The sequence below is a fragment of the Pelmatolapia mariae genome, linkage group LG15 (assembly GCF_036321145.2).
Source record: "Pelmatolapia mariae isolate MD_Pm_ZW linkage group LG15, Pm_UMD_F_2, whole genome shotgun sequence".
Classification (NCBI taxonomy): domain Eukaryota; kingdom Metazoa; phylum Chordata; class Actinopteri; order Cichliformes; family Cichlidae; genus Pelmatolapia; species Pelmatolapia mariae.
The window spans coordinates 7,926,752-7,953,331 of NC_086240.1; the positions used below are offsets into that span (position 1 = coordinate 7,926,752).

Genomic DNA, 26,580 nt, shown 5'->3' on the forward strand with positions numbered 1-26,580 from the left:
CTGGTTCAGCGCTCCAGGCTAGAGTGCTCAAACTTTGTTGCGTACGGGTGAAGCTGGTGTCACTTCTTGGAAAAGTTCAGTTAAGGTCAGCCAGGTGTCAGCTGTGTTTTCACGCCTCACTTCCTCCTTCTGCTCCTGATAGCGCCACAGCTTTTACTGGTGACACATGTCTCTGTTTAACACACTGAACCACACATGCCCAAATCACATACACACACAACACTGAGACATCCACATCAAGACTGGGAATGCAGTTTTACATAAAGTCAGAAAAATTAACTTTAAAGGCACTAACTCCCACTGCTGCTTTTCAGTTTCACTAGTGCACAATTACTGCCACATCACTATATTAGCATCTCGCTGTTTTCTCCTGTTTGTGCTTCTATCGCTTATATGCGACTCACAACTCTAGGCTGAAGTTAGAGATGTATGAGGAAATTGCAATCACATGTGCAGGTGGTCTGAATGGGACCTTTTATCCAATCCAAATATAGGTCCAGCTCTTCACAGGGGAGACATAAACCTTGTAAACAAAGCAAGATGAAAAAAGGTTCCTCAGCAGTTGATGATCTGTGTAGAAGATGAACAGAAGACCACTTAGTCAATAGACAGAACAATATGAACTCAAGCCAATTTTACATTGTTAAGCCTACATTTATTTTTACAGTGTTGTACAAAACTCTTGAGCTTTAATTCCTTTTTGATTACCTCCACTGAGGAGGTTATAGGAGGTTATAATGAAGCTATATAGAGCTATTTAAAACTGTTTCTTACTGCCATTGGTGTACTGACAGCATATAGTAAATGTTGTCAGTACACCAAGTAAATTGTAAATGTGATGTCACTTTGGACCTCTGGCCTCTTCTTCAAGGTCAAATAAGGTCAGATCTTCATAAAATGCCTTTTATCATTAAAACTAGTAAAAATTCTAATACCTTTTTTGTAATGCCAATATTTAGGGAATGATACTATTATATTGGGATTCTAAATATGTAATATTTCTTATAGTTTGTATGCAAATATGTCACATTTGATCTCTGACCGTACTTTTACGTTTCACATCTGCCTTTCTTTCAAGTTGACCTTAAACTAAAAGTATTCAAATTAAAGCATTGTCAAGAGAAAGACAATGACATGCTTAGTTAGTTAGAAATATATGGTAGTTAGAAATATACGGTAGTATAATATTGTATAATAACCTCAAGTTAATATTGTTATTAACAAATCAGTTCCTCTTATCTATTACCTACTCCAACATAATGTTTGTATAATCAGAGTAAACATCTGTTATGCTACCCTTATCTCATTTTTACTGAACTACAAACGTCTACCAACTTTGTAGTTCTGCCTTGGTGGATGTTTGCGCTCTGCTCCTAGAGTACTTCTTGTTTATATTTTTCTCCCCACTAGCCAGACTTTCTTGTAATTTTTAAACTGCTTGTGAGCAATAGTTCTCCAGGCTTTCTGAAGGTCTTTCAGATTTATACTTTAGACACTGCCTACTATGTCACTCATTTTCAGCCCAGTCCTTGTACATGAGCATTTCCAGAGGAATGCTTTTTATTTGTTAAGCCATTTAACATTGACCTATGAAACTAGAACAACGCCTAACTGAAGGGATGAAGCAGGGTTGTGCCTACACATAACGAAAAACTTGGCAAAGAACCTATTTTAAATTGTATCTTCAATTTTGGACAACTTGTTACAAGCAGCCTGTCACAAAAACCAGCTAGTTTCATATGCTAGATGTGACGACGAGACACCATAGAAAATAAATAACAGTGAGTGACTTCACATGGCCACAGGCAAAATAACCACAGGCGAGCTCAGGACGGGACCTGACAATAAACTCCCAAGCAAGTGACTGAAGCGGCTACCAATGAGATTCATGAGTACCATTGATTGAAACATGAACCGGTAGTAAGTACATTAAGAGGTTACCTAGGTAACCGGAGCCTTGCATGTCGACCGGATGTCACCTTCAAAGTAATGTCCGATATGTGAATTGGTTTCAGTGGACTCAACTTTAGGAAACGGAAAATGGTAGAGAAGGTTCAAATTACACAAGAAGGCAGTCTTTGGAATGTCCTTTAAGAAGCCTGGAGAATCAATCCTAAAGACTACTTCCATAAATGACAAGAAAGCTTACTTAAAAGAGTTCAGGCTGTGTTGAATAAAGGTGGTCTTACCCAATATTGGCTTTCAAGCTCAAGAGAATTGCACAAACACTGTTTTAACCTTATTTACGATATTTGCATAGATTTTGCCACATTTCAATAAATTTGGGCCCCTATTTCCTGTTTGTCTAGTAAAATATAAAGAAAAGAAAGGTGACAGTATTCTGTTTTTAAAAAATCTTTTATACAGAATACAGAATAATTTCTTGGTTTCAGGGAAGCATGGGGTAGAGCTGCTAATGTTGCCATAAACCAGCTTAAAAACACACAGAAAATAAAAGAAAATGGATGCACTAGTTTTAAACAGGCAGCATAGGTGCTGACAGTTGCATAAATGCCGTTTAGCCATGGGGAGAACCAAAGTCCATGCTTTATTGCAGCACATAAGCTACCAGGAGCCACAGCATCATGAGTACTAAAAGATTAATGCACATGCATATACACACTAAGCCAGATTTACTTTATATGCATGCACAAGCACATATAGTGACTTTGTGACATTAACACTTTCACGTTAACACTTTCTGTACTGTATGTCTCGCTCTCACTCACTCATTCACACACATGCACACACATACTGTTGAAACATAACCCACGTATTCACACTTCCTGCAGCAAAACTGATACACAGGCTGTTGCCGTGTCTCTGGGGCCTCTAACTTTCTACCAACACTTTCCAACTCTTCTGACATGCTCATTCAAAATGACTCATTTGCAGTCCTGAACATACACATGCAAACTAGCCCACCCAGATGTACTTACAGAGGCTTTCAGATGAGATGGAGACAGGTGGCGCGTGTCCAGTGTTCATCACATTTTCAGACACAGTACCAGGTGACCGTCTGAGTGGGCTCTAGTGGAAAGGGGGAAAGAGAGGCAATATGAAGAGTGGGTGGGGCAGGTGAAGACGGAGAGAAAGAGTACATATGTAAGTATCCGTGGTTTACATGTCTGTCTGGGCCTGTCTGGAAGGTGTGTGTATGTGTTTGTGTATGTGGGTTCAACCTGGAAAGTTTTGTGTGTCTGCATGTATGCTTGTGATTGTGTGAATGATTTCAAGCAGCATTGACAGAACCCTCCCCACAGGCACACCCGTGTTAAAATATTTAAAGCCCAGACAGGCCATGGTGTTGCTACAGTAATGCGTCTGTCTGATAGCGCTGGAGACCGAGAGCACACCACCGGCTCTCTCGCTCTCTCTCATACACACACACCAGTGTCTACTCCGGGGGTACTGCAGTGGTAAATATGATGCACGCAGACAGATTGACAGTCAAACTGTACATGTTTGCATGCAGGCAGAGACGGCCGGCACCCCTTTCACACGCAGGTCACACGCGATCCTTGTTGTTCACATCCGCTGTTTACTCTTTCCTGAGATGCTTTTCATCTCCTGATGCTTTTCTGTCATGTGATGGAATATTCAACATCCTGTGCAAATCTCTCTTCAGCTTGGTTGTCACAGAAAACAGAAAGAATAGTAATACAGAAGTAGAGCATGCACTGTATGCACACTATAAAAATGGTACATTGTGTTCCCCTTCCGACACAATGCAACTGTTATAGACTGCCATGGAGAATAAACATGCTTATTGTTTATATGTAAATACTCTTTTTGCAATTCCCATTATTGATCTTGAAGATGTAGCAGTAAAAGGACCTTTGTTATGCCATGTTTAAAGTACCTTGAGCTAAACATAAAGCTAATGTAAAGCTACTACAGCTTTTTTTAAGTGTTCAACATCTACCTTGCATATTTGAGACCTACAAAGGAGTGTCAAAGATCCCAGTACACAAGGACAAGAGAGGAGCATCCAAGTATACTTGTTCTTTTTTTGATCATATAGCTCGAGGCTTCAGTGAAGAGGCAAACACATTTTTTTAAGGCGGAAGCATTGTAAACATGTCAATATGTCTTTCATGCTTGCAGGTTTGAACTATCGGAAGCTCACGGATGAATCCTCGGATCCACTGGCCACTCTGCAACCAGTGCTGACCAGTCAGAACGTGTTGTCCATCTCCAAACTTGCCAATCGTTTACCTTTGCCCGGCGGTGGTGGTGGGGCCATGGTGTCCGCCAGTGCAGTCCACGCAGTATGGCTGCAGAAGGTGTTCTGGAAAGGGGACCCCCAGCTGCTGAAGAGACCCCCTCAGAGCGACCAAGACTACCTACACGCTTACGACACTTGTGCCAAATACCTGGACAGGCTGGCCCCTGGCGACGCTGTCCGCTTCCTGGATAACATCACCTTCTCTCTTAATGCATCTAAAAACGTAAGCCTTAATTGGACCAAACAGAGGGGCATCTTTTTCATAGAAATTATTCTATGACGAGGGCGGGGGTCGTTTGAGCAGAAGAGGCTCTATTTTCTATTACTTTCTCAGGTAGGAGCTGTGATAGGTAGACAGACTCTGGGTAATTGCAGCACAGAAGGTAGTTGGTTTCTGCCGCAAAGGCAGGATTCGTATTTGGTTAAAGGGAAGATTGCGGGGATTTTCACTCACTACATCAAACTGTCATTTTCCTCACTCCACACTCATCATCGTCGTGCCGGTCTTCTCTAATGCCTGTGGCCCAATTTCTGGAATGCCAAAAGCCCTCTCCTAATTTCAAATACATTATTCTGTTCCCATCCACTTTCTGCAGCCTCAAAGCACATACCAGTCATGATTTATAAAAGAAATTATAAAATTTCACAAGGAATGTCAGCCACATAATTACAGGACTGTGAAAAATTGTCCTGCAGTAGACTTAAAGTGCCTCAGCGCACCTTATCAATAGTAGCCTGCTGTTCTTTTTTTTCTTCGCCCTGGCACCCTGCCAACACCCTTCTCCAGACCTTCCCTTTTTTTTTCTATTTTTGTCCTGTGTCCCTTCTCTTTCCCTACCACTCCAAGAGAGCTAATTGATCCCTCTTGACTTCAGAGCCAATTAAACTCCAATTCCCAGCAGGCAATGTTTTCCCTTTGTGTTCTTTAACATGCAGATTACCTTTCAGGAAGACACCGTCCACTCCCTCTGCCATTACCATCCCTCTCTTCTCTTTCTTCTGTCCTCCTCGGACGTGCAAAGGGAAAATCGAGTCCGTCCCTTCTCACATTTAGGAATGTTTTCGACCTTTTGACCATTGGGTGGCAACGATGAATCATTTCATCATTGCCACCCAGTTGATTAATTTCCTACAAGGCCAAGGAGTGAAATGCATGTCTCAGGCCGAAACTTCCCATTAGACATTTTTTTCTGAAGGGAAAAAGATTATTGATCTCAGCTAACCTCTTTGGTGGATGCATCCCATCTTACTCAACTTCTAACTTCTTTTCTAACCTTACCCAAGACTCTGACTGATGTTGGCCGTGAATACCTGGATTTGATTCAGTAGGATACACACTTCATAACACATTTGTACAAATAAACTCAATTTAAATGAGCGTCTTACTTGCCAGAGAAATGTTCTGACGATCTCGGTGAAGATTACAGCAAATTCAAAATGGGGTATACGTAGCACATGCTGAAAGTGTGAATGTGTGTGTGTCTTGTCGGGGTCTACGTTTGTGCGTTTCTGTGCAAGCACAAAAACCTCCTGTAGCCCGAGGCCCACTCTTCTCCCCATGAATGGTTAACCTGCTCACACTGAATAAAATCAATTACTCCAGGCTGGCAGCTATGATCCCTCTCACTCAAACACACACTCCTTATACACATGCTACTGAAGTTCCTGATAGTATTGAAATGCAGATAGATTAGGTTGTACCTACCTCTCTTTAACTCGGTCCATTTTAAATGAATTTACGAGTATATAACTTGAGCACCTTTCTGTCTGCTTCTCTTTGCTCAATTCCACGCCTCCCCAACTTCCACCTCTCTTCCATTCTCTTTCTTCCATCCATTTCATGTCCAGTTGAGCATCCAAGCGAGGTTGGAGGTGATAAAGCGAGCCACCAAAGCCCTGCGCCAGCTGGGTGAGAAGAACAGGAAGAGAGGAGGTGATGACAGTAGGGAGCAGGAAGGGACGGACCCTGCAGGAATGACTTTTGATGAGGCTCTAGCACACCTGCAGCAATCTCAGGCCCACCTGGACACTCTGAGTCATCCCTTCATTCTGTCACTCAAAGACAGCCAGGAGGTAAGCCCCATCTGCCAAACACTTGAGCCATTTTATTCTTTTTCGAGAGTGAGATTTGCTCTTTGTGTAAATGTGCTTTTAATGATCCATTGAAAGAACACACAAAGTTTAAGAGCGATATTTGCCAGCTGGTTAATTTAAATGGGGACAGAATTATTCTTTAGCACGCAGTACAGTGTATCGTGCAATCATTCTAATCCACAAACTTAAGTGGTAAATAATTACAACTGATATCCAGCCAAACCCAGTTTGTTTTCATGAGAAACACAAAGAGTTTGTATAAAAAGTGATGCAAAAATCGAAAACGCATGAGCTGATCTACTCGTCAAAGAAATGAGGCATGTGGTTAGTCACACAAAAATGGTTCCAAAATAAAGCTAGTTTGTTTGTGTGGATGGATTGTTAATATCATTATCATTACTGCTAAAAGAGCAAATTCTTCAGTTGCTTCTAACTTCTGCTTTTAACTGATCAGCTGATCAGCATCATCCATGTATAAACTCAGTCAATTCAGAAGTCTTTATTTTGTAAACCTTACATTCATAGTACTGTGCAAATGTCTTGAGCCACCTCTCATCTCTTTATATTCTGGTAGTAAAATGGGGGAATGAGTTTAGCGATTTCTTGAAATGTGCAACCATTAATGGAAATACAGTATATAAGAAGAATTTGTACCATTCTAACATCCTGAAAGTCAATATTTGGTACGACCACCTTTATTTTTCAACACAGCTTGAACTCTTTTACACAAGCTTTCTTGTAATTTATTTGAACAAAAAGCCTATTTTATGCCTGTCAAACTTTGTTATCTTTGGCATTTTTCATAGACCCAGCTAAAGAAATGAGAACAAATTATGTTTCTGCAACAGGCTGCTAGTAACAAAGTGTCTAAAAATAAGTTTTAAATGGGTTTTTTAAGCTGTCTGTTATTAGTAGACCCAACAGCGTTCCATCCCTTGAGCTCGGTGTATGTCTGGCTCCTTGGAAGCAAAATCAGTGAAGAAATGCAATCCCCACACAAATGCAATTGCCTATGAAACGGTAAGTTTAATAGGCCCTGAAGTGAAGAAGACATTTGACTCTCACTTCTTACTTCTTTGCCAGTTCATAAGGTCACCTTTGGCTGGACATACAAATGGTGCCTGCATATACAGTACTTGTAACGCTTGTGTCTATGTGTGGGTATGTGTGTTGTATATTTTGGGGGTGGTTCTGCTCGGCTAAGCTCTTCCCAGCCTCAGAGGGGCCAGTCAAGGGTATATTAATGTAAATCTGTGGTCTGCTGTTTCAAATGAGCCCCGCCGTATGGACGTATATACGGTACAAGCACCATGCTGTATCTCATTAAGCAAAGTCACACTGACTTACCCCACTGTCACCTCACTGTGGCTGCCTGTGTGTGTATACACAGTATGAATGTGGGGCTAGAGAGAGGGGACATTATAACTTGGCGAGCTAAGTGTTGCTATGCGACAAGATATCATTGAAAACTGGTGATTTCTGACCCCCACACTGTGCAAGTTAATAATATTTAGTCCCAGTTTTAACTGTGTTTAAAAGCACATACCCTCCATAATAGAGTGGAAGACACAAGCATTACCAGGCAGAGCTTTAGGGCAGAGTCACTGATGCATACATGGGCGCACACACACATACACAAGCACACACACAAACACTGCATCCTCTATAATATAACTTCCCTTTTTTTGGTGGAGGATGTGATTGTATCCTTGAAGATGGATTAAAAAAAGGGATATAAGAACCAGAAAAGGGCAGATAGGTAGGGAGAGATAGATACAAGAAGCTGTGTAGGCTCTGTTTGGCTATACTGTGGTCGTTTATCAAGTGTACGTGACCAGCTGCTAGAAATATTGTTAAACCTTTCTAACACAAAGAATCTAACACAGAGGCCTTGACCTACAATAAGGACATCAAATGGCATGTTCTTGATATTGTAAATAGTGATTTTTAAACTATTAACTCGTGCAATTGTGAGAAAAACAGCAAAGAAAATAATAACAACAGATCGTGTGATTTGTCTCTGTAGCAGCAGGGCTATTCCTTTCTATGTTCCATATTCCTTTTGATGTGGTGAATCACATACTGTGGGCTATGAAAACCATGTCCTTGATAATTACACTTTAGAGTAGTATATAATATTAACAAAATTAACAATAGCCTTTTTTTTCATCCACACACTGAGACTGCACAATGATACACAGAGTGGCTAAGATCTCCATTATCCTACCAGCATCCCCCATTTCCTCCAGGTGAAATGGGAATCCCTATTACATGCCCTTTTTTCCCCCTAGCTGCTACTCTTTGGAGGAGCCTCATACCCGCTACTTTCTTTGTCCTTAAACTCTTTTGTGATCATAGCTAAGGATTGGAACAGAGAGCGATGAATTGAGAGCTTAGTTTTATGACACACTCATCATGTCATCATCATGTCCATTTCCTCTAACTGGCGCTTTACTTAAAGTGCTAATTTTTTCTGACAGGCATTCGTGGTCTGGCTCTTGGCACTGAGTGCTGCAGAACACATCCGTGAAACTAAAAGGATATCCACAAAAGAGATGTTACACAACAAGACACTCTTCAGGCTTTATCTGATATTATGCTTTGAAATTTAATATACAGAGAAAATATCATGCATATTTGATATTCCTAGCATAAATATGATGTCAACATAAGAAATGTATTTATTTGAGTAACCTGAATATGAATATTTATACTTACCAGCAGATTTGTTCGGTACACCTGCTCAACTGCACATTAGGGCAAATATGCCAATCACAGAGCAATACCTAAGGGCATTTAGGTATGAAGACAGGGTCAAGACGACCTGCTGAGGTTCAAACTGAAAATCAGAATGAGGAAGAATGGTAATTTAAGTGACTTTCCACATGGCATCATTATTGGTGCCAGACAGTCTAGTCTATTTCAAAAACGTCTGATCTATTAGGGTTTTTCTCCATCTCCAGGGTTTACAGAGAATGGTCCAAAAAAGAGAAAATCCAGTGAGCAGCAGTTCTTTGGGTGAAAATGCACTGTTGATGTCAGACGTCACAGGAGAATTGCAAGACTGCTTTGAGCTGATAGGGATAGTTAGAACAAAGGTATGCAGAGCATCTCTGAATGCACAACACGTTGAACCCACAGTCATCGGTTAAAGATGGGCAACAGTTCACACAAGCTCACGTTGTCAGGTAGCAACATTGAGATAGTAGAAGTCCAATTTAATGTAAACAATATGAATGTCGTTTATACACCACAATGAGCCTGATTAGCTGACTCATGTTCAACCCTTTGTGACCATAATGAGCCCATCTTCTAATGGCTTCTTCCAGTAGGATAACTCACCATGTCACAGAAGCCCAAATCATGTCAAACTGGTTTCTTGAACATGACAATAAGTTCATTTCAGAGGCACACCAGATTGAAGTTCACACCATATCTCAATCCTTTGGGGTGTGATGGAATGGGAGACTCACATTATTGATATGCAGCTGACATATCTGCAGCCAATATGTGATGCTGTCATGTCGATGTGAACCAGAATCTCTGAGGAATGTTTCCAGCACCTTGTTGAATCTGTTTGAACATGTGCCAAACACCTTCACTATTAAAATATCTTATGGATTTGGACGATTTCCAAGTAGTATTTTAATGGTGAATTTGGAAAAGATACATGAGACACAGAAAGCTGATACTGCAACTGAACTGTCTGGATGTAGCTTCCTGCTGAGAGTTTGTGTCAAAAAGAGACCTTAGTTTAGGAGGAGGGTCTTTCAATGGCTTGAGCTCAATTCTACTGCAGCTGCAACAGGCACTGAAGGGTTTGTGATTAGACTGAATGTTGGAAGGTTCCCTGGGGAACATGACAGCATTGCAGCAAACGCACACCAAATCCATCTTTTATGCATGAAATTGAACTGCATTTATGACTTCTGCAGCTGCCTGGGCCGAAGTTTCCTTCTTGCTCTCTGGACCTGTGGATCTTTTTCCAGTGCTGACTTGTTGTATGTCACTGACCCTGAAAGTATTTAGAATGTTGTTTGAAATTCGACACATGAGGCGCACTTTTTGATTGAAGGTTTTTAGTCATTAATTAGTGTAAATATTGAACTGGGATGACCAGTAATCATCCCTTCAAAACAATATGCGATTGCTTTTAGTTTATATGCCATGTAAAAAAAAAAAAAAAAGTTTATGGAATGAATAGTGAAAAGTGGCCATGGTTCAACAATGATTAATGAAACAAATCAAGATGGGATAGAGTAATTACTGAATCCTTTCATGCATATACTTTGAGAACTGAAGCAAGGTGTTTAAGTTCATGTTTTTCTTGCAACTAATTAAAATATGGATATCTTTAGAAGTGCATTATTTTTCAAAACATATTCTGAAGGAGTTATTTATTTGGTCACTAAAGTAGTAGTAAAAACAATATGCTGAAACTCATGAAGCTTGTTTTTTATATTAGGTGCACTTACTAACTGCTAGTACAGTCCCGTATTGGACACCATGTGTGAAAGGAGGAAAGTATCAGCAATTAAATAACCTTTAGCTTCTGGCAACTCCAAAGACCTTGTCAGCCTTATCCTCTGGCATTTGTGCTCACAGCGTTTAGCTGAAAAGTCAGATAGCAGTGTAAAATGTAACAACCAGAGGCATGTGACCATGCATTAATAGAGCCAAAAACCTGATAATGACACTCACACATTGAAAATGTCTGCATGTGACACAGAAGAGTAAATGGTAATATACAGTGCCAGGAAAAAGCATTTGCCCTCTTTCTGATGTCTTAGTTTTTTGCATCTTTCTCACACTTAAGCTTTAATATTAGACATAGATACCTGATTAAATGCAAAATGCAGTTTTAAAATGTTCATTTATTAAGGAAAAAAGTTATCCAAACCTACTTTGGCCTACTGTATGTGAAAAAAATAGTTGACTCCTAAACCTAATAACTGGTTGTGCCACCCTTGGCAACACTATCGCCACCATGTTTAACTGGTGGGTTGATGGTTTGTTTTGGTTTTTTTATGAAATGCTGTATTAGTTTTAGATGTAACAGGACTCAAACCTCCCAAAAGCTGTCTCATCACTCCACAGAATATTTTCCCAAAAGTCTTGGGGATCATATAGATGTGTTTTTTTTTGGTAATTGTGAGACGAGCCTTTCTATTCTTTTCGGTCAGCAGTAGTTTTCGTCTTGAAATTCTCCCATGGATGCATTTTTGCCCAGTCTCTTTCTTATTCATGAACCCTGACCTTAACTAATGTAAGTGAGGGCTGCAGTTGTTCCGTTGCAGATGTTGTTCTGGGTTCTTTTGTGACCTCCTGGATGGGTCATCAATGCACTCTGAGTAATTTTGGTAGGCCGGCAACTCCTGGGAAGATTCACTACTGTTCCAAGTTTTCTCCGTTTGTGGATATTGATGTCAGTACTTTGTTTCTCAGTTGTCTCTTTAGATCATGGCATGATGTGTTCCTCTGATAAAGTGGTGAACGTCATCTCATCTTTACTTGTGAAAGAAACGGCCTGTCTGATTTTGTTTATTTTTATTTAAATCATTAATTATTTTACTGCCAGGGTCCCAGTTGTGAGATGCGTTGGTGGCGAGTTTTCCAGTAGTATTTCGACCCTATCCTAACATTTTAGACCTGAGTGTTTATCTTAAGAAGAACACATTTCTCAGTTTTAACATTTCATATTTTGTTTTTACCCAGCTTTAAATTTGCAAATTATTACATTCTGTTTTTCAAAAGAGGTTATGATTGAGAACCTAACTAAATACATTTTGTACTTCCTACGACACACATGTCCTTGATCTCTGACAATTTTGTGCACTTTTTTCACAGTGCCTTTTTCCCCCTTAAGAACTCTTTCTGCCATCTCATTAATATTAGTTTGTCTCTAATGTCTTAATATTTTATGGCTTCTAAAAAGACTCTGATCTTGCACATTGAGATTAAGTCTACCACCTCAGTCTTTAATCATTATTTTTAACATCATTGTGTTTCTCTTACTTTTTTCCATGTTTTGTTCCTGTTCTAGGAGCAGCTGCGGGCCTACAGTCAAATTTACGATTTGTCCCGTTCTGAGAGGTCAAAAGTCTGCGAGTTAGCAGTCACTATGGCAACTGATGGACAGCCCCTGGAGCAGATTGGAGAGCTTCTGCGTGTCACTGTTGGATCCTTAGACCTGTCTCTCAAAAGTGTCCTTCACGATGCTGTGGAGAGAGTAGTCGCTGCACTCAGGTATTTTATTTTCGATGTCAAGGTTCTTGAGGTTCTACAGTATGTGCAAAAAAACACACAACATAAACTCTGAGGTGATAAGTGCTGTCAATACCCATGTACATTGACAGCACTGCACTGCCAAATGTTAGTTAATCTGCTTTTAGCAACTTCCCAACAATGCCCCTACATGCACAATGACAGAGAATCTTGAATCGCGAAATATGCATCATTTTGAGAAATACAGCTTTTTCTTTCTGGTAGCACTTTCTGTAATGGCTTGGTAATAACATGTTAATAATGGATTAATGTTTGATAAGCAGTTTGTTAATAAAGAGGCATTAACTAAGTAAATGCAATATGCAATTACCAAATTAACAACCAAGTAACAGCTTGTTATTACTAATGTAATAAGAGACCACAAATGGTAGTAGTGTAGACATTTAAAAGGACCAATGAGGCAAAATGACTAGTGTAACAATGTAATAATCTTAATTATTAACTCTATAACACATAAATATTACTGTTTTTACGGAACTGTAATATAAAGCGCTACTCACTTTTTTGCCAAAAGGTTAATGAGCTATGAAGCTGTAATCATGAGGTGAGCAGCTTAGTTGAAAGCTGAAAGCAGGGGAAAACTTGTAATCTGGGATTCATTGAAAAAATACAAAACCACAGCTTTCAGAGTTCTCCATCTCAAGACATCCAGACCGTTGGTAACTCTAGTCCTCCTCTTAAAACATTTTTAGCTAAAGCTCTTTTTCAACAGAAAAAACACACATGCAAAAAAGTTGCCTTCAGCTGAATGCTCTGGACTGCACTCTGCCATTTCACTTTTACCATGCTGTAAGGGAGCTCATTCTGTAGTCTCTTTATAAATGCAGGGAGTGCTAAGACCTTCAAAGGCAGGGGTTTAGAAGCACCAGCGTCCACAGTTGGCTGCATTGGCTGCCAATTGTGACCATTTCTCCACTAAAAAAGAAAATTTTATATACACACACACACACACACACACACACACACACACACACACACATACATACATACATACATACATACATACATACATACAACCCGACACACATAAAAAAGGATTGGGCACAGTGAAACAGTGGATAGGTCCTGAGTTTGATTACACCATTTGGTCAGGCCGTTCAGTGTGGTACCTGGGATAGGCTCCAGCCACCGTGACCCTGATAAGAATAAGCGTAACAGAATGGATGGATGAGTAAAAAAGCGTTGATTGCTAAAAATGTAATTTTAAAAGATTACCTACTGTATTTAGAACCTTTAAAACTTCCATCCTAAGCTGTTAACAAACAAAGCAGATTAAATGAACTGTACACATCAGCAACAAAGCACAATGACTTTCTGGAGGCTACATTAGGCCCAAAAACCCCACGTTTAACACACTGACTTTGTAAAGACAGAAAGAACAAATCAGTTACAGTATCTTCTATATTTGAGTTGACCTGCATAATTACGTTTTTGAGTCTAGATCACATACAGAAACCTGTACAAAGAGATCAAACCGCTACAGACCTCTTACTGCAATCAAATTCTTTACCGCAGCCTTGCTAAAATAGCAAAAATAAACAAATAAATAAATAATATATAAATCTCAAGCTTCAATTCAAGTCTAAAAAATATCTTAATTCTCCACCTGATGTCTGAAGGTAGTGATTATTTTTGTGGTTGTAGATCATAGATTGTGTTGCACAACGCTAGACCCCCTGTTAGCCCTGAGTTGTTCAGAAAATTGTTAATATTAGGACAGTGTTGAAAAATTACAGTTGTACAGTAGTCTTGTGTGCTGTGTGCTATCAAACATACCACCAGCTGTGACAAGCCCAATAAAGGAAGGAGGAAAATTTAAGACGTCAGGTACGTGTGGCTCCCTTTTGTGCTAATTTAATCTTTTTTTCACATTCGCTGTTGCGCCTTGCCAAACAACATTATCATCTACACGTAGCCCTTTCATTATCTGTCAGTGCAGATTGTATGGAAAAATTAATGTATTTTTATAACTATCCAGATAAAGCGAAGTGTCTACATTCAGCTCAAAGCAGGCTTTTAAACATACTGTGCGCCACCTGCTGACACCACCTACGACCTGATCTTTGTTGGTTGTTATCTGAAAATATACTGTATATATATCTGTCCACTTTGGGCTGAGCATGTTGGTGGGAAGAACACTGTCAAAACAAATGCCTGAAGTGTTGAACTGAATCTGCAGTAGCTGCCTGTGGGAGTTGGGCTCACAGTCTTTTATTGGTGTTTTCCTGCTCCCAGAAATCAAAAGGAAGGCAGAGATGATTCACCAAGATGTGTCTGCAGATGTGCTAGATTTAAGGGCCGTGGTAAACACTTGGATATTGTATAACATCCAACGAATACATGTATATGTTTGTTACTTAGTTTCTTGAGAAGAAGTGAGTTAAAACCCGTTATAGAGAGTTGTTTTGATTTAACATACTGGAAGATGATTTTTTTAATGATTTTCCTTTTTGCCCCTAGAACCTCAAGAGCTCAGACAGGCAGACCAGCGAGCAGGGTTTAACTGACAAAACCAGATATCATCAGGCCATCTGATTGGCTTGATAAATGAGTATCACCCGCTGTGATTATAATCCTGCCTCATTTCCAGCTTTTTTTATAGCTGCTCAATGGTGCATGCTTCAGATAAATGGCACCTGAATCTGCAGACACACACACGCACAGGCACTCACACACACTTGTATTTGTATAGACTTGGGGGTCATTATCCCTAATGAACACACACACACACATACACATACACACTTTATTCTGTGCACATGTTCTTCCCTTTTCTCTGATTCATTATCTTTTTTATAATTAATGCAGCCTGATACAGCTGTTCCCCTCCAGATCTCACTCTGCTCCCATACACACACCCAGAGAGTCTGGGTGTGTGTGTCAGGTGCAAGACTGCACACAGAGAGAGCCCTATTTATTCTCTGGAGGTTTTCTTTGCCTTGAACACGTCACTCTGTGTTCTTACATTATGGATATCCCTTTATGCGTCGACTGCGTGTGGCTGCGAGCGTGCGTGTCCGTAGTTTCGGGGCTTTCTTGAAGCATTGTGTTTGGCAGTTATGAATGAGGTGGTCTTGTTTTTGGCTCTCTCAAAGCCTTGAGTCTGGTACAGCAGGCATACCTGAGCCTCACACTAATAGCCGTCTTTTGTATCTGTCATAACTGCTTTGTTTGTGTGTGTTTAAATTCAAAATGTAAGTAGTGAAATCCAATAAAGAAAATGCTGCGTCATCTTTCCACTTTTTGCCCAGATCATCTGTATGTTGTGTGCGTATAAAGCGTGTGTGTATGTATGTGTGTGTGTGTGTGTGTGTGTGTAGGCAGTTATATGTATTGGCCGGGGCATACCTTCGTTTGTGTATGTGTATGGATACAATTCCAGCAGAAAAGTGGAAGTGAGTCGGGGGAAATCACCTTTTTTCCCTCCCCCCTTTGTTTCTTTCTTTCGTTGTGAAAAATGGCCTGTGAACATATGGTGCACACACACATATACAGCAGCACCCAGAGCCACTCTACAAATGCACTAATGATGTACCTTCTTAAGCTTACCTACTATTATGTGGATTTAAACCTCATCTCATTACGCCTCTTTTTATTATCTTTAAATTATTAAAATTAACGTGTTCTTGTAAATTTCCACCAGACTCGATGAGCTTGTCACATTGGAGATGGATATTAATGGGGTTTTTTTTCTGTTTCATCTTGTCTGTAAGACTTGAAATAATTTTATGATGGTTAATTTAACAAAGGTTCATTCCCTTCAAACAATTAATTGCCGCCAGACACATTTTTAACTAACACCGTCCCTGAGAAGGAAGCCTTTGATTTTTTTTTTTAAGTTGCTGTCCCTTGACATTGTGCTAATTTGAAAATCTTATCTTAATTAGCTGATTATGTAAGATGATCGTGGTGATGTGGTTTGTTTTGCAGTGGAGACCCATGCGCCCTGACAAATTACCCACAACCCCTCAGGGTCCTGGAGGCCATGGTGACTGCTGTGCACAACAGTGTGCAGAGTGGGTAGGTTACATCTGTCAACTCATACAACACACTTACAGTGACCCATTCTCTGATTTCCTTTGTAGTCCCTAAACTAAACTGCCCTCACACAGCCAATGTCAGAGCACTTAATCGCTTGTATTTTGAGTTCTATGTAAATCAACTAAGCCTTAAAGATTTTCTTCAGCTTTTGTCATCCTCTCTTTGCACTCTGCATCTTTTCAGTTCTATTCAAGGGCTGAAATTAACACCTGCTGAGTGTTAAATATCAGTTAAATGTCTGCTAAATAAATGAAGATAAATTGACAAAAGGCACCTGGCAGCCTGTCTTGTAGCTCTTTTTGACGACGAAAACGTTTTGACAGCATCTATTGTACCCTGGTCAGCTTTTTCATGACCAAAAGACAAACAAGGCACACGGAAATAATGGATCTGTGACAAAAGAACTTTAAATTAATGCATCATACTGGAGTCATGCCCACTGCATTACTTTGGAAAATGTGAAATTTCAAAGAAGGATGGCATAAATGGTAGACCTTTAACAACTTCTTACTGACAAAGACATAACTTATAGCCTGTTACATGCTAGAGTACGTAACAGATAACCTAAACTATTTGTTTTTATTGTTGGTATTCAATTCAATGTAATAACCAAAGAGTTCTTTTTTTCACTGATTGTGAAAAAAGGAACATTTTCTTTTAAATCCCAGTTACAGATATTCACACTTCTTTCACTGCTCTGTTGCCAAGTCAAACATATGGAGCTACCCACTATAGCAAACTCTTTTTTTCCCGGATTCCCTTCCTGACACAAACCCAAAGTGAATTTGTGTCTCTGGCTGGAAACCTCCGCTTGCCAAGCAAAAGTGTTAACCACTACACCATTGGAGGCACCTCTGAATTCACAGACAGTTGCTGTTTTTCTTAATTAATGATAAAGTCCTTAATTTTTTTGAAAATGTCCTTATTACTACACAAGCGTTTACGTCATATAAAGTACAAAAACTGTGATATATTGTTAAAATCAGGTCCAAAACATGGGAATAGAGCAGCTGCGAGAGAATTCAATAGGAATGAATCAATGGTACGGAAGTAGGGGAAGCAAGAAGAATGAGTTGAGAAGAGTTTGACTTATCTGACTGTTTTGTTTCACTTAATGTGCCTCATAATGCGGTGTGCCTTCTGGTCCGAAAAATACAGTAACTTCTACCTTCCTTTAGCATGTCCAGAAGTCCAACTTTTTGTGCGACAGTTAGCATCGTCCTCTGCCTTTTGGGTGCTACCGCAGGTGCCTTTGACGGTGCAAAACATTTCGTCAACATTGTTGTGTTTGTTGGGGAGAAAACTTTCAAAGATACAGTACAGCACTTCAGAGTCACACTGCTAGCAATCGAAGATTTATGTAAATTTGACAACTTTGACACAACGTAACCCTAGCTATAGTTGAATTATTTAGTTTGTAAAAAAAAGCCCAACAGAATAACATACTTAGTTTCCTACAGCTCAGTTTAACGTCCTCAAATCTTTGTGCAATCTGTCTAACAGGCAATTTCTTGTTTCTTGAAAGAAACAAGCAAACTACTTGGTAACATTTAGACATCTTAGTGTGAACTCTACACCTAGTCTCTCAATCTCTGTCTCTTTATCTGTACCTCACTTTGCCTGCTGTCAACCTCCCTCTCAAATCCTCCTGCAGTGACAGTACCGTGACTTCAGATGACCTCCTGGCTTGGCTGCGTCCGTTCTGCGGTGACGCGTCTCTGCCTGTGCGGCCTCGCATCGACGTGCTGCAAATTCTGGAGAGTAACTTCAGCCTCGGAGATGGTGATGTTCGTCTTCTGCTACTTTACAGGACTCAGGCTGTCCTCAGGGACAGAGAGGTAACGTTACTGATGCTCTCACACGTGTTTGAAGCTATGAAGATTTAACCCTCATGCTAACAAAGTGAGAAATATACTTTACTTGACAAACAAAGTGCTCTACAGAAGCACATGGTAAACTATCTACAGATGGGTAGAGAGGTCCGATTTTCCTGTTGTCCATTCTTGTACATTTTCAAAAGAAAATAGAAGCAGAGAAGATAAAAAGGAAAATGGAAAGAAAAGAGAATCATTAGTGTGAAGACATTTTACATACAAAAACGAATGTGTTAATTTTAATAGCACCATCAAAAAATAGTATTAAATGGTTGTGATCATACGAAAAAACTTAAATATAACATCTCTGGGATTATTCTCTTTTATGATGGACTCAGACAGTTGGAAAAATCCACAGCCTCCAACCTAAAGACCACAGGGAGTAGTTTTCAGTGGGCATGTGGCATGGATAACTTGCACAGCTTCATATCCAAGTTTTGGAGCAATACACTGTCTTCCAGAAAAGTGTCTTGCTCATCTCAGCAATGCTCTGCTAGACAACATTTTGCAAATCATTGAATTCTATTTTTAATAACATTTTACACAACTTTTTTCCCCTCTTTTTTTAAAAAAAAAAAAAAAAAAAAAAAAAAAAACAACAACACAGGATGTCACATTTAGTGTAAAATAAAGTAGCTGCATTCTAAAAGATGTCAGTGTAAGAAAAGTGCCTCAGTTTCTTGACAACATGAATACATGTCAGTGGAATCTACTTAACTTTGAATGTGTGGAAACAAGTTTGTAGATGTAATTAGAGATAAAAACTATGATTCTGAAGCTTGTTAACCCACAGTGGGTTTTGCACAAGCTCCTACAACCAGGTTTTTAAAATCATACTAAGGGATAAATGTTTAGATTTAAAATAACCGCATAAATATATGTGAGTATTCCTAATCCGTATGTGTCATTTGCATATTTGCAGTAGTATGTAACATATGTATGTTGCTATGCGTGTGGCTGTGGCTCTCCCCTCCTCCCTCCCTGGTATAGCAGACAGCTGACTGGCTAGTCACTAAGTTATTTGACTGACTAATTAATGGGCCAAGCTGGATAATTAGTGTGTAAATGTATGCAGGCAGCCTTGGGCCATTGTCAGCGCAGGTAGACAGGTGTGTGGGCCCGGACTCTTTAACTAATTAGGTGAACTCCTAACATTTGGCAGGTTCTGATGAAATATATACACACACACACACAGGCAGACACACGTGTGCACACTTAACAGAGCGTACATCCAAGGGATCTGTTAATTAATCTTGTAAAAGAAGTCTCGTTGTAAGAACCAGACTCGTTTCAGATGAAGTGCCACTTTCTCTCATCTCTCCCTAAGGCAACCAAAAGGCCTTTAAGTGTGAGAGTGGGGTTCTTGTAGCCAAATGTCTGTTTTAACTTTGATTATTCAAGATTTTTGACTGTTGAAAATGCTTTTTGTGTTTTCACATCTGTACTGACACTCTCGTCCAAACGCATGCACAACAACGCGCTCTCACTCTTTTATTTATTACATTTTGCCTTAATAATTGTAGCAACTTTTCATTGTGTCAGCTGCTCGACTGGAAACAGTTGCACATTAATCATGTTGGCTAGGCCGGTACCACCCGTAAGCAGAGCTGGCACTGACAGCAGGAAGCTGCCCCAAGGCCACGCCGGAGACTTTGTTGTGCCCCACTCTGACCTTATCATGCTGGCTTACAGCCCGAAAGGGAGAAAAGGAGTAGGAAAAGGGGAGAAGTGGTGCTCGCTTAGAAGAAATAAAAGAAAGTCAGATTCTGACAAAGGTGACAAGGGAGGAAGAAGGAAGGAAAGAAGTTGGTAATGTTCCCCCTCTGCTCCCTGGTTCCTTAACTAATCAGTGCAGCTCCTTCTTAAAAGCATCCCACAGACTACACATTCATAGAAAAATGCCACATCTATAATACATACTAGTATATACCCAGCCCTCCTGTGTCATATGCACATATTACTCAGATAGTCATGCAAAAGGGTTGCCTGCTGTGATTTCCATGACAACCACGGTCTCGAGCCACAGTTTGAATCGAACTGAAAGCACTAGTATGTTTCTGTAATGCTTCCTTTTCAGCTTCTGTGTGTTTGCTGTTCTGACAAAGATATCTGGATGACACTGTTTTCAGTGATCAAAGCACAGTCTGTCTTACACACACACACAGTCTTTGTTTGTCCTTCAAGCTCGAGCCCTGGGAGCTTGAGGGCTCCTGTGCAGCATCTTTGCGCTTTTGCGGTTGGTATTTCTCGAGCTACTCTTGTTCCTTCTTCTTCTTGCTATTACTTGGTATTGCTCTATCTGTATTTTTCACAGTAGAACATAGAAAAATTGTGAAAATGTTTTGAATTTGATGGCAACAACATGTTGGCATATTTACCACTATGTAGCATCTACCTCTGCTTTACAAACAGCCTGTAAATGTCTGGGAACTAAGGAGACCAGTTTCTGGAGTTTTTTAAAGCAATGCTGCCCCATTCTTGGCTGATATAGATTTCTAGCTGCTCAACAGTCCTGGGTCGTCTTCTCAAATTTATCATTTCATGCTGCTCCAAATGTTTTCAGTTGGTGGAAGGTTTAGAGTGCAGGTAGGCCATTTCTACACCGTTCTCTTTGAGCACTGATGATGCCTTTCAGATGTGTAAGCTGCCACCTCTATAGGTACTAAACTAAGCAATGATACCAATCCAGATGTTCCCCCTCTACTTTAGTCTGGAGGACACAGGGTCCATGTTTTCCAAAAAGAATATCAGAATTCCACATTTCCTAAGTGTCTTTTACATGAGTTTTGGCCAGGAAAAAATGGGCCGTTTCTGGATCATGTATGGATTCTTCTTTGTGTGACAGAGCTTTGATGTGCATTGTATGTATAGGCATATGTCTTTATTTCCTTCTTCCTTTTTGATTTTAATTAATGAAAACTCACTGATGATTCAAAAGGGTCACAAAGCTTATTTGTTCTTCTGTTATTATAAGTACTTTTTAATTATGAAGTAATTTCATGAATGAGGATGCAATGATGAAAAGTCCACTGTTTAAAACAAAGTGGATTACTGTTTCATACGACATGGTGCAAATTGATTCAGTGAATTTTGTCAATGGGTTACAGATATTAACCTGGACTAGTAAAATAAACTTAAAAAGATTGATGAAAAATATATCAAAATGTATGTTACTGAGGTTTTGGAGCAAAGATGATAAAGTCATGGATACGAATGATAATGAAAGGTTATTGTTGGTCTGCTGTTACGCATTATAATTGTATTGTGGATCATCAGTCCTGTCAAACTGACTGCTAACCTTTTGGTGGAAGGGACAAGCAGAAAGAAACTTAATTTCAGTCATTAATACCAGCTCACAATGCAATTCCTTTGGTTGTAGACAGCTTCCAGGCTTTTAGCATGAAGACTCTAAATCAGAGAGCCAGGCTTTGCCTGAAGGTAAAATGAATAAACAAAACCACAGATTAAACAAATGAGATATAATATGCTAATCAGCAAGCTTTAGAAGATACTAGAAGCTGGATTTTGTTGAATTTAGTCAAATTGATTAACCGCTTCTCGCTCTGAAAGTAGTTGTTTACAAAGACATGAATCGCACATTACTTTGGCATGTTGGAAGTTTTTTAAGTTATAAACTGTAAAATTTTAGTTACTGTTCTAAATTGTGCTAATAGGTCAGAGCTTGTCCAGTATATACTATATGCGGACAGTAGTTACTTAAAGACCATACAGTCAAAGGGACTTGTTGAGGGCAGCTGTCCAATAGGGTGGTTTCCTTAACCCTAGAACACTATCGCTATAAATAGTAACACGATCACTAGTGCCGGGTGATTTTTACCCGATATAATTTAACCAATGAGTAATCAAATATATCAAAATATGACAACACATGACAAATTAGAGTGGTCTTCTTTTACTTTCAACTGTGCCATGTCTAACAAAATGAAAAATAAACCTAAAACAAAATAATGACTCTGGAAAGCTGGTCTTTGGTCCACCCATTCCTGGGACATTTGAGACTTCCGTGGTGAATGCACAGGCTCCTCGACACGCAAACAGCTGGGGGAGGGAGAAATCATGTAAATGTATTTTCTCGGGTATAAATCACCCGGCGATAGTGTTCTAGGGTTAAGAACTATACTTTTTTAGTGCCTTTCACACAACCAGTAGAAACACTGATATGATGTATTAGCCAACTAAGAGCTAGGCAGCAAGCATAACCAGCTGGAGGATATCGGTGATCATGATAACAGCAGAATTGCAGAGGGGGTGTGTGGTTGAAAGTACCTGTTTTTTTTGCTCTTTTAAAGTATAGTAAATAACATTGCAAGTATCTAGTTTCCTGATATATGTTTTAAGAGTGAAAGGTGCCATTAACCTTAGACAGAGGCTTTCTCTGGCAAGCTGCTCCTGAATCAGCTGATGCATCTAAAACTTTGGAATAGGATAGAATATAATAGCTCTTTATTATCATTATACATGTACAACAAAATTGTGGATTTTGTACTTGCATTACAAGCACATGCCAATTCAGATGCCACTTTGTTTGTTGTAGGTTTTTTTTTTCTTTTCGTTAGGCTCAATGAGTTAGGAGCAAAAGCTTTTACTGTTTCTCTGTTTTTAGTTGAGTTCAGCTAACGTTAAAGTCCTTCTGTAATGTCTGCTACAGTTTTCCTGCTTTTCCCCCCCCCTATAAAGACATCTTGAAAACTGGGATTTTGATCTGGACACTGATATTAGACTTATGGTATTCGACTTAACAAACATGAAAAGCTTCTTGCAGTCCAAAATGACCTATATAGCATGTCTCTTTAACTGTTTCCGATTATTCATTGTCATCTGATAAGCTGCTAGCAAGCTTTCAAATCTTAAACCTCGGGGCACACAGCTTGAACTAATGCACCTGCACTTCAATATCACCAAGGATGAATTTAAATCACCTAATGCAAAAACGAGAAAAAAGGGACTATCCATTTAAGCCTGCAATAACAGATCTTCACGCCACTATAGAGTAGCTGAAACAGGGTATAAAGAAAACACTGACACCATTTATGTTGAGACTGTGACCTTCTATATATATTTTTACATCTGCTAGATATAGAGCAGTGTTTGGATTCATATGGAGTCATTACAAATGTAGGTTTTATAATAACCTTTCATTTGAAGTAGGCTGGATCAAAACAGCCTGAAATTTAGTGTAGTGATTGCTCATTGATTTGAATTCTGCCAAGACACACGCTGCACATGGTCAGTTTATCTATTGTTAGTATAAAATTAGTTAGTATAAAAGTGTTTTTGACACTCTCTGCCTGTGTATTTATGGAATGTGTGTGTATATATATATATATATATATATATATATATATATATATATATATATATATATATATATATATATATATATATATATATATATATATATATATATATATAATATTGCCACTATTCCCCAAGAATAGCTTCTTGACAGCCACCCTTCCACTGAGTCCATTTCTGATGAGGCGTCAGTGAACAGTAGACATCTTACTTTCCTCACAAATCCTAACTTGATTTACAGAGTACAGTGCCTGTAATATTTCTGTCTGTACATCTTCAGCTGGTTACGTTGTCGTTTTTATGCCACACAGCCAGACAGGCACCCATGCATTCCAGTGTGCCGACTCATGATAGAGACAGACGTGTGCTATTATGATGGATGCTGTTTTGTTCAGTGGTGACCAGACTGGGTCAAGTTGGGCTGTGTCAGTGGAAAGGCCAGTGCATGATTCACAGCCGCTGCTTCACAAAGACCCACAGATGATACATCAGAAGGAGAGAGGGATAATGATGGATAAAAGATATGAAAAGAGAAAGGAGGGAAAGATTCAGATGATGTTGAACGAGAAAAAGGCAACAGCGTTTCGCTTAGCATCCCGACGCATCCTCCTTAGCATTCCAACACACTATGTAGCCAGAAGACATCTAAAAAGGAAGATATTAATGTGCCCAATTGTAATGCTGACATTTAGGTAGTGCAGGGGTGGGGGTGGGATGGGAGGGGGTTGATACAGGAGAAGAGGCATGGAGGTTGTAAGAGGTGAAGTCAGGCATAGATTTTGTGACTTAATTTTGAATGATTAGTCATAAGAGCAGGGCATTCAAATGTCAACACTGTCAAGATGTGAGGGTCTGTTTTGCCTGTTTGATGGGCCTTTGTGTATATTGTGCATTTGGCCTTTTTGTCACTAACAACCGTGTACTTAAGGTTATTTCTTTATGACATTTCAAAGACAATCAGGAAACGTCAGAAAGCAAATATGCGTGTAAGTGTAGGTGCACACTGTACACTGCTTGTTGACGTAGCTGCCATCTCTGCTACTACCTTGATTTCGTTTTGTGGGGATGTTAATTAGTATGCCAAATCCCGTGGCAGTCCTAGCAATAATGGCCACAGCCGGCTTACACACACATACACACACACACCTACACACACTCAAGTGCAGTGAAAGAAGGTGGCTCTCTGCATCAAAGCCTTCATATAGCTTTTCACTGTAAATGAGAAGGAAAATCACATACATGTCTGTGTGGGTGAATAAGCAGTGATCACAGATTCATGCTACGTGTCTCCGTCAATGTCATGGATCATTTGCCGTGAAACACTGCTTTGGTGCAGTGCTGTTTGGACCAAGCAGTGTGTCATCTATATAATAATATGGATGAAGTGAGGTGAGCAGAATGGGCTCTGCCATTCCCTCCATAAGCTTCTCTGTAGCTACACCACCTCCCGACCTCACACATTAAATCCAACCTAGCCTGTGTCTGACTTATACCGAAGGCAGGTCTTCTTCTCCTTCCTTTTTTCCCCCCCCATTTCACATTTCAAAATGTCACGTCCTTTTCCCCCCTTGCAATTCATTGATTATTTTTTATTCATATTTGATAAGGTTGAAATTATGGGTTATTCGGCCAAACATATTCCCCAAGTATATAATTATTCCTGTCAATCATAAAAACATATTTTATTCTTTATATTCACTTTCTGCAGTATTCAATTATTTCCTCTTTGTCCGTTCTTTTTCATGGCCTGTCTTGATAGCAGAAAGTTATATCTAAACACACTCCTGATTCTTGATTCCCGCAGTCTCTTTATCAGTCTTTGCTTTTGTTTCGTTGATAGAATTTCCATTTTTATGCACCAATTAAGCAGAAAATTATGGAATACGTCTGTTTTTGGGCTTTCATGCATATGTGAACATGACAGGCACAATATTTGAAAAGGCCTTAAGACCTTGTGTGTTTTAAGTGGTGTTACAAGTGCACATGGATTTGTTTGGACAAGCATATATGTTTGCTCACGTCTAACTGCATCTCCCCTCCCGCCATATCATAAAACACCCCACCACAGCTGCTGTATATTTAAATATTAAGGCCACCGTTTGAAGTATGCGACACCCGAGTGCTAAGATAAGCCTTTGCTTGACATGAAAGACGTTGAAGGATGGCATACTATTTTGTTGGAACTACAGTCTTTGTTTGATATGACAGGAATACAAACAGAAACACAAGTGGGATTGTTTCTGGTTGACAGAACAATGGTGTTGTTGATTATTAACAGGCACAACAAGGAATTGTGTGCAAAAAATAATAAATAAAAAAATAATTTTATAAAAATGACAGCGCGTTGCCGAGGTAGGGAACATGTGAAGAGGAGAAGCCGGACAGGGAAGCTAGGAAAGATTTGTCTGATGAAAGCGAATGAGCCTGGACTGTGGGGAGAGGGTTTTACAAGAACAAAGAGCGAGCAGAGTCTCTTTCCAAGTAGATAAATAATAAATGTGATGGGGTTGAGAAAGCTATCTTATGGCCACAGCCTAATGCAACAGATCAGGGGTCATTGTCGTGATGGCAAAGCCCCAGCTATAATTCCACTTGTTTTGGCAGCTTTTATCTATCCCCCTTGGGCTCTCTCTCTTTTTTTGAAAACTTTATTTACGCTCTGTTTTTAACTTGGAGCCAGGAGAGAAGAACACAGCGCTTTGTCATCTTGGTGGGATCACTGATGACTTGGAAAGAAAAAAA

At 39.6% G+C, this 26,580-nt stretch overlaps 1 protein-coding gene across 1 annotated transcript in view; it reads left to right on the plus strand.

The window, feature by feature from the left end:
- nbas (NBAS subunit of NRZ tethering complex) overlaps positions 1-26,580 on the plus strand; it is a 176,576-nt gene that overhangs the window by 110,867 nt on the left and 39,129 nt on the right. Inside the window, exons 45-49 of the mRNA XM_063495518.1 lie at positions 4,108-4,451; positions 6,077-6,301; positions 12,366-12,568; positions 16,538-16,627; positions 18,303-18,486. Of these exons, the coding sequence (XP_063351588.1) occupies positions 4,108-4,451; positions 6,077-6,301; positions 12,366-12,568; positions 16,538-16,627; positions 18,303-18,486 (1,046 nt within the window). The remainder of the gene's footprint in view (positions 1-4,107; positions 4,452-6,076; positions 6,302-12,365; positions 12,569-16,537; positions 16,628-18,302; positions 18,487-26,580) is intronic.